We start from the raw sequence: 9,830 nt of genomic DNA, 5'->3' as shown, positions 1-9,830 counted from the left end.
GCAAAGCTAGCGTGAACCTTAGGTTCTGTTGTAACGTAGTTACTCATTGCCAATTATTGTAGTATTGCCACTATTTATGACAATACTTGTTTACACTGCCACCCAGCAGTCCTATGCATGGAATAAAGTATCTCCTCAAAAGCAATTAGTGATTGATATCAGGAATAGCATCTGGCTGCAGAATACTACATCAAGAAGGTTCATCCAACAAAATCAGAGCAGAACAAGTGGATGTAAAAGTGATGATGATGATGACCTCCAAAATATAAAACATTTGATCTGAAACAAACGATGTTGTCTTGCTGCAACAAAATTGAATTGAATACACTTGGTTAGATACAAACACAAACATGCGTTTTTCTAGATGTATCTAAATGGCAAAAACTTACTGCATTTTTTCTCATCACTGGAATCAAGGCAATCAATAACACGGTCACACTGCTTAGATGAATGGTAGCACATATCTCCAGATTTACAAGGCAACCAATCTGGTTCACAAGCTGAAAAAAAATAAATGAAACGATGAAGGTTCTTCGTTGTATGAGAGGTGATGTTGAATATATTTGTGTTTGTTTTTGTCATTGGTATAACTCAATAATTCTTGGTAGCCTGGCATGGGTCAAACATCCACCACAAATAAAAATCCTAATTAAACCTTTCAGCCTTTCACTGGTGTTTCTTTTCTTGATCCTAAATAGATTAGCAGAAAACATTACCTTGAAGGGATTTAAGTATACACTGGAGTATGTTGTTAATTAGTTTCTCATATATACTTTTAAAATTAGTACTTAAAAAAAGAGCCTTCAATATCTCCTGCACTGTGATGTGTTAAAACTTTTAACAGTGCTCCCACTACAACATGCTGGATTTATTATCCGAGGAATGCGCATATTGTGTAAGAATTCGGATTTGGATAATAAGAATATTGCTTCATGTATTAGAATCTGTTTATTATCCATAGAATGATTGTTTTAGAATAAAATGTGAGTGATTAAAACTATGAGCCTATTGTTCGATTGGATTAGATATATCTATCTATCCGCTCAGTCAAAGTCGACTCTCATTTACTCAATGGATCAGTGCCCTCCAGTCAGTTCTATCCTGGGCCACTTCTTTCAGATTGGCTATGTCTATTCCGGTATCACTCTTGATGGTGTCCAGTCGGCAGGTTCTTGGTCGGCCTCTTCCTCTCTTGCCACTGACCATTCCGAGCATGATGTCCTTCTCCAGGGATTTTCTCCGCATAATATGACCAAAATATGCCAATCTATGCTTGGTGATCCTAGCTTCTAGCGACATTTTCGGCCTGATCTGCTTAAGAACTTCTCCAATATATATACCCAAGCATATATTCCAAAACATTAGAATTACTTCAGCATGTTTAGAACATGGTTGAACAAAGTTATCAAAATCTTTGCAGAATTGGTGAGCAAACAACACCTGAGGATAGAACATTGAAACTATTGGGGATATGTTACTTTTAGGTTGAAAAATTTAATGCAGTCGTTTCTAATTTGGATGTATCTTAATTTATAACACTATACGAATATGAATTTGAAGGAAAGACAGTTAGGTGGATCTCTCTAATTTACACTGTATCACTGTCTTACTAACGAAATTATCATTACCTCTGATTGGAAGTTATTTATCAAAATGGCAAAGGCAGAATTAAGCATAAGTAACAAGACTTTGATTAGCTGGAGGGAAGACCCAAAGTGATATATTGAGAGCAACAAGTTCTTAAAACTCATGAATACTTGTGATGTGCACCAACATTATTTTTCACTATGAGATATTTTATTTGATTATTATGGAATATGCTGCTGCTGGTGCTTCTGCTGCCACTGCTGCCACTGCTGCCACTGCTGCCACTGCTGCTGCTGCTGCTGCCACTGCAGTACAAACTGAGGTCATTTTTTCATGTTTAACAACAAATCAGTGCCACTACAGAAAAACTTCTCATCAAAGCTATTCTGGCAATGACCATACCATCTTTTTTTTTTTTTTTTCAAGCACAATATATCTAGGACTACATTATCTAACATGTCCTCTCACCACCCAAATGTCTTGCTGGTTAATACTGAGCTGGCTTAGCACTGGATCAGCCACTGTTTTTTTGGTTCAAAAGCTTTTCAAAATAGAAAATACATTTTATATGCTCAATTGAGAGAAGGAATACTTTTAAGAGGAAGAAATACTTACTAAGATTTTTGCAGGTACCTCTTTCAATACTGATATCATCAACCATAACTCGGCGCTTTGTTGAGGAGTCTAGTACCTTGCCTATCACATCAAAATAAAGCTCTGTTTCTTGACCAACAGATGGTAATGTCAGTTGTATTTTTGACCACTTAACAATCGATGTTTTGTTGTAGGTCCACAGAATTAATTTTTCTGATTGATTCCTGACACTTACCTATCAAAAAGTGTAAACATGAGGGTTAGATGTGTGCAGCTTTTAGGGATCAATAAGTTGGCATTGGAAATCTTTGATATAAAAATGGGGAGAAAGATGAAGATGATGAAGATGATGAAGATGATGATTTATCAATTCCTAAGCACATACGACAAGACTTGGTCGTATAACGAAATATGGTGTACCTACAAGTAATTAACATTCGTTCATGAACAAACCATCAGAAAGGTAACCATAATGAGGAGGTTGAAGTGAATCATTAAACATCCTTTTGTCATTGTAAACAACACAAGAGAAAATTTCATTTCCTTAGAAAAGTGTGTCACAAAGGCCTTGAATGCTTCTAGTGTAGAGTCACAGCTGTTTTAAAATCAAGCTAGTTCTGCTCTGAACAGTGAAGTGGTTATATTAAAACAAAGAAATATAAATGTTTAGAATTGTTTCATACATAAATTAGAGTCAAAGACAGGGCAAGTCCTTTATTTACCTGCATATTTGCAGTTGATTCATACTTGAGATAAAAATTAAGACAGTGAGGTATGTTGTCTTGTCTCAGATTTAATACCATTCTTTGTGTCCATGGTTCTAAGGTTTCATAATGTGTTGGGGCATAAGCCAACATACCTACAAAAGAAGACAAAAATGTCAGTTTGTTATCAATTGGTTCAACACAGCTTGAGTAAGGGCAAATAGAAAACAAAGTGAATGACAATGTTATAACTATCAGAAAGAGATGACTGGGTTTGCTGTTTGGACGATGATGAATTGACACGGCTGACTGGACATTCAGACTATTCTGATGACAATAATTTTGGGTGTTGGAGGCAAAACAGAATATTTATATAACTTTCTACACTACAATGCAAGAAAGCGTATCATTTGGTTGTACTAAAGCTGACCAGGATTTTTATAAGAATTGCGATTGTAATTCATCATTTATTGATGGCATCCTTTCACTTTCACTATTTAGAGAATGACCATTGGTTTTACACCTGTAAAGTGCTTAACTATGCAGGTGACTATTCAGATATGTTGGCCAGAGGTAGATCTGTTTATGGTCAGTCAGAGAGTGATCATTGGTTTGGCATTTATAAAGCACTATAAAGCACGGTAACAAACAACCTTCTAAGTATATATACATGCACACACACACACATGATAGGGATTTGTGGCAGCAAAGTACAAGGTATATTTTCAAAGGAGAAGAATAAATTTGATTGAATTAACCCCTGTATATTACCCAATACTTATTTTAATGACTAAAAAAAAATAGAAGACAAAGTCCTTCTCTATAGGTCTTGAACTCAGACACAGTAAAGAAAACTAGTCTGATCCTCTACTTAACATCATCATCATCGTCGTTTAACGTCCGTTCTCCATGCTAGCATGGGTTGGACGTAACAATTACATGTAACAATTACATGTAACAATTACATGTAACAATTACATGCAATTAACACACCTCATTAACATTTCTCTCTTCATATAGCGAATGAGAGGCTGTGTCATCTTAACACATTGTCACACTAGGATACCAATGCTTATCTAAATTTGCTGTGATTCCAGTGCATTGCCCAGGGGTTATAACTCTATTTACACAGCCCTAAATAGAGGTTAAGATATTAAACTAGTGACCTCTGCTTTTCCTTATTCAAAACTTTCTCAAAGGCATTCTAAAGCAAGTTAAATAAAAACAAGAAATGCTCTTTACTTTTCTGTCTCCATTTAGCTTCATAGTTAACAGGTAAAAACTTACAATTACTATTAAGTAGGAAAGGTAAATGGAGTTTGTAAAACTTTTGTTTGGCTTTTTATTGGAACCACATGGAAATTCTCCCATTTTAAAACCAATCCAACACCTGTGTTGTCATTTAAGAAATAGGTGCAAAATATAGCCCTTTCACTTACCTGAGCTTGCTTTTGATGTATGATCAAGTGTCTCGATAAAACTGGCAGGTACAAAGATCCAACTGTAGTCTGCCTCTGGTGATTCCGCAATTCCACACAACACTCCATCGCTAAAGTTGCAATGATAGGAGGAATCTAATGAAGGTAAGAAACAAAAAAAAAAAGTAAACAAATTAAATCAAAACAACATATAAAATATTCTTGAAAAACCATTTAACTTAGTATTATAGACTGATAAAAGGATGTGGTGGAGAGTCAAATGGCTGCAGGGACAGAGAGGGATACTGGACATTCTATTTATGAGACTTGAATTCAAATCCAGAGCAGGTGTTTCCTTACACTTCTAAGCAAAATAATTTATTCTACATTACCTTAGTTTAGTGAATTATTGGGAAAAGATCAATAGGTTGATTGCCACCCATTAATATTGACTGAAGGAGCCTTCAGTTACTTGACCTGCTAGAAATGGTATACACATCTCCCTCCAACTACACAAAACCACCTTTAAGAAAATGGACACAATGAATTAGGTAATTCATTTTACACTTGCCCTGAAAAATTGACTGGATGGTCATGGCTAAAATACTTTTGGTCATTGGTCTGTTCAAAACAACAACAGTAACAAAACACTGTTGAACATGTAAAGTGGAAATATCTTAATACACAGAAGATAAGTGTAAATATTTTCTAAGTTGTAGGTCACAGTTTCACATCGATGTAAGTGACATTTTGTATATAAGCCAGATAATTTCAAGGAGAAGATTGTAGATTAAGTGATGTTTTAGGGCTGTATGTATGTGTTTATTTTTTTGAGGTTCAACTTGAGCCATCTTCTAAATTACTTGCATGCAACAATCCTGAGTAACTCGACACTCGCAGTTGCAGGTGAAGCTGTGAGGTAAGAAGTTTACTGCCCAACCACATGGTTTTAGATTCAGTTCTACTGGGTGGCACCTTGAGCAAGTGTCTCTACTATAGCCTCAGGCCAACCAAAACCATGTCAGTGGATTTGGAACACAGAAACTGAAAGAAGCCTGTTGTATATATGTGTGAGTGTGCTTTTATTCCCCACTACCAGTTGACTACTGCTATCGGTAATTACTGAGGTGGATTTGCTTGACTAAAATTCAAAATGGTGCCCCAGCATGGCCACGGTCTAATGACTGAAACAAATAGAAGATAAAAAATAACTGAATATTGTCAACATCTTTTTAAGACAATTTGTCCAAAATATGGGGATTAGGCATTAAATAAACCAGGGCAAAGAAGGGTTCTGCTGCTGGTTGGCTGCATGTTATAAGTCAGTTTATGAAAATTATAAGCATTGATGCATGAATTTCAGACAGCAGCAGAAAGAGAAAGCAGTCAGTGTAGGATTTCTAGGTTCCATGTTTGGTTTCTGACAATAGAACTTTCACAAAGGAAAAACTATGAATGTCACACAATTCTCCTACACCTAAATTTTTTTGGATTAATCATTCATTGATGGAAGCCTCTGATCATGAAAGATCGAATAATTGACTATCTAGTCTGTAAGATGAATAAATATTATCTTGTTTAATTCATAATTCAGGAAGAAGCAAGTGGATCCTCTGATCAATTAACTGTGATGTTGGGTATTTTTTTGGCACCTGGGTTTGTTACAAACTAGTTGTATTAGCTTGAACAGAATGTTTTATCTATGAACAGGGTAATACAGAGAAGTTGGATATTTAGTCAAATAAAGATTGTGTTTGTAGGTACTTATGTCAGAGTATTGAAGGACTAAAGTATTTTTATATGTGTATGTATTAATGAATTATATGACAAGTGTGTTTTGTTTACATGCACACTAAGATGTATTTACCTTGACATCAGACAGCTTTAAGAGAAATGTGTATATCCCTACAAACACAAATAAATTCAGATTTTTTTTTTCTTTTACCTGTACAATTGATTTCATCACTTGATGTTTTTCTGCAATGATTCAGGATATTACATTTGGTTTCATTTCGTAGACACAGAGCATTGTCATCTTTCTCTTGATAGCAAGAGATCTCATTCTGGAGACAACCTACAGAAAGAGAAAATCACAGTGAAAAAAGTGTGTGAGAGACAATAAAAACATGGGATATCAATTGGTAACTTTTTATCAGTTTCGAAATGGAATTCAAGTACAAAATCTGAGTGAAAAGTATGAGGGAATGTTACTATGGCAACAGAGTGAAACCACTTGGCACAGATTGACCTTCAGCTCTGTGGTGTGTGCTAAGACATAATGTTCTCATTTGCTTCCACTGTTTATAGCAGTGCTTGGAAGTAAAGTGTGTAGGGTGTGATTGTCTCACCACACCACAGAGGTTCCATCAGTGATCTTGGCAGAGAAAATATGCACAAATGTGTGTGTGTGTGTGTGTATAAGTGCATGCATGGAAAGAGACACAGGTTGAAGGTTATTACAGCCAAGAATCTTTCTGAAAATCACGTCCTTCTTGAAAGGAACAAGATTTTCAAAATGTGAAGGAAATCCAAGAGAATGTGACAAGGCATCTGTTCACTCTCCCAAAAGAGGAATTCCAGGAATGTTTGCATCAATGGAAATGATGATGCTGAATATAGTTGTGTGGCTTCAGAGGGGGACTTACAGATGAGATGCTGAATTGATATGTGTCATAGTTTTTTTTTATACTTTTTGATCAGACCTTTTGTAGTCATAAATTAAATAGGCTAACATCCACTTGACTATTTCTGTCCCATTTACAAGAAAGAAAACAGAAATTATGGTGCGTAGACACATTATTAATGGTAAATAATTAAGGAAAAATGTTAGCTATTCTGATGGTGATTAAAAAGGAAATCCAATTAAATAACAATTTAACACAAAACTGGAGAAACTTTAAAAAGCAATACAAATCAACAAATTATCTGCAAAGTGTCCTTCTGTTCTAAAATATCAGAGGAAAAAAGAGAAAATATTCAATATTAAGAACCACTTACTTGTGTCTGAACATGCATCAGGAGATACTAAAACATCATCAATGGCCATACCATTCATGTCAGAGCTTCTGAGAACAAATTTCAGACTGAAGTTTCCAACAACTTTGAAAGTGTGACTTGCCATTTGCCAAGAGTCCTGGTGAGAGTTTTCAGTCAGTGTTAACAACTCTGTGATGTTCAGTGTAATTTCATTGACCAACAAAACTTGCAGTTCAGAAGTACCTTTTCCCCAGAGTTGATAAAAAAACCGTAAGCACATTGCCTTATTAGCCTCAAAGACAGGTGTTTCCATAACTGAATATTTTGAATGACCACAGATATAACGACCTAGAGAAGAAAATATAATAATAATAATAATAATAATAATAATAATAATAATAATAATCACCATCATCATCTTTTCTACAATAGGTACAAGGTTTGAAATTTTGGGGGAAGAGACTAGTCAATTACATCGACCCCACTACTCGATTGATACTTATTTCATCAACCCCCAAAGTAGGAAAGGCAAAGTAGACCCCAGTGGCATCTGAACTCAGAATGTAAAGATGGACAAATTGCCACAAAGCATTTGATTCAGTACACTAACAATTCTACCAGCTCCCAGCCTTAATAATAATAATAATGATCCTTTCTACTGTAGGTACAATTTTGATGGGAGGGGATGAGTTAATTACATCGACCCCAGTGTGTAACTGGTACTTAATTTATCAACTCTGAAAGGATGAACGGCAAAGCCGACCTCAGTGGCACTTGAACTTAGAACCTGATTTTGTCAGCTTAATAATAATAATGATGATGATGATGATGACAATGATATTATATATATATTTTTTAAAACATAAACTAGATACCTGATTCTACAAATTTATACTGTGGCATGATAAGGTTTTTCACTGTCATTAAGCTATAAGAAGGATAAACTCCAAATAAACATCAGATTGAATTGTTCAATATTTTTGGAATGATAGTAAATAAGGCAAAAAAAAACATAAAACTAGACAGTGATATATATATAACATAAAGATATATAACGTCTAAATTGTCACTATACCCTCCAATCTCCCCGTCTCTGCTGCCGAGCACTCTCTCCTCAGTAGGGGACTCCACTTCATGCCTCTCACGCGCCACTGCGATGAATTTTCTTAAGGATTCAAAATGTGACCGCGTGTGTACCATTGGCAATTTTTTTTCCTCCATCTTCCCTTCTCTGGATCTTTCCTTTTCCTATGTTTCTGACGAAGAGCTCCGCTCGAAACATTAAACCCTCCTTCTTCCCTTCCTGCCTGAGCGTCCAATAATACTATATTTGTTCCACGTCCTCGCGTTGTTGTGTTTTCTCTTTGTGTTTTCATGTTTGGATTAACTAAATATATATATATATATAGCATATATATAAAAGTAGGGTAAGTTATCTACATGATGTATATATTTTCTATAGACAGATTCATGTTTCTTGTTGCCACACATTTAAAAGAAACTATGTGATACTATCATCAGTACAATACAGAAGCAGGTTAGTCGTTGTGATGTGATGATTATACCAGTTAGTGAATATCGCAGCAATAAGTATGGAGATGTAGTGTAAACGTGTAGGTGTGTAATTGCCTAATGAGAAGGAAATTCATTAGTGCTAATGATAAGAGAGTGCATCAAAACTTGACAGTTTAATAAAGTGTGAGTTGGATCTTTGTTAGATATAACGACAACTTCACACATATTTCATACTTATTAGGCCCCTTCAGAGTTTCAAATGGCTTTGAGTTTTGTTTGAAAAATCAAAACACCTGCAATGTTTTGCTGTGAGAAATAAATGGAGAAAGAGAGAAAAGGGTTTTCTGTTTGTCATAGACCAAGAAATTAGAAGACTGACCTGGAGGTCCACCGTGGGTGTGATCAAATTGAGGGAATTCTCTGCTGTGTTTGAAGTTGACTGTGCTGTCGTCCATACGGGAACCACTCCAGAGCCATTGGTCTGTCATGTTGTAGCCACATAAAAACTTGTCATCAAATGTACAATTGACAGATTTTTCTGTGAGAGAGAGAGAGAGAGTGAATGAGAGATAACAATAAGCAATTCGTTAATTAATTAAAACAATAAGAAAAGCACTTTATGATCATGAGAAGTTTCTAGGAAAAGCAGATGATGGTTGTTATTCCATCATCAATGACATTATATCGTATACTGTTATTCCATTGTACCATCCTTAATGAAATTCATGCTACATGACTACTAACACCACCACTAGTAATAGTTTCAAACATTGGTAGAAGACCAGCAATTTTAGGTGGGAGGAGGGGGGGGGGCTAGTCAATTACCCCAGTGTTCAACTGGTACTTATTTTAATGACCCAGAAAGGATGAAAAGCAAAGTCAATCACAGCAGCATTCGAACTCAGAACATAAAGCATTTTGTCTAATGTTCAAATAATTCAGCCAGCTTGCCAACTGATTTTATTGACCCCAGAAGGATGAAAGACAAAGTCAACCTCAGCGGAATTCAGGACATAAGGATGGACAAAATGCTGCT

At 35.6% G+C, this 9,830-nt stretch overlaps 1 protein-coding gene across 2 annotated transcripts in view; it reads right to left on the bottom strand.

The window, feature by feature from the left end:
* The window catches only part of LOC115223468, a 196,976-nt gene that overhangs the window by 5,199 nt on the left and 181,947 nt on the right, over positions 1-9,830 (bottom strand). For both annotated transcript variants that reach the window (XM_036512597.1, XM_036512598.1), the window contains exons 34-40: positions 9,174-9,332; positions 7,301-7,627; positions 6,249-6,377; positions 4,325-4,459; positions 2,904-3,040; positions 2,203-2,416; positions 390-500 (exon numbers count right to left, since the gene is read on the bottom strand). In XM_036512597.1, coding sequence (XP_036368490.1) covers positions 390-500; positions 2,203-2,416; positions 2,904-3,040; positions 4,325-4,459; positions 6,249-6,377; positions 7,301-7,627; positions 9,174-9,332 — 1,212 coding nt within the window. The remainder of the gene's footprint in view (positions 1-389; positions 501-2,202; positions 2,417-2,903; positions 3,041-4,324; positions 4,460-6,248; positions 6,378-7,300; positions 7,628-9,173; positions 9,333-9,830) is intronic.

Source organism: Octopus sinensis, linkage group LG23 (assembly GCF_006345805.1).
Source record: "Octopus sinensis linkage group LG23, ASM634580v1, whole genome shotgun sequence".
NCBI classification, from domain to species: domain Eukaryota; kingdom Metazoa; phylum Mollusca; class Cephalopoda; order Octopoda; family Octopodidae; genus Octopus; species Octopus sinensis.
Note: the sequence above shows the minus strand (reverse complement) of the source record. Positions and strands in the feature narration are given on the sequence as shown.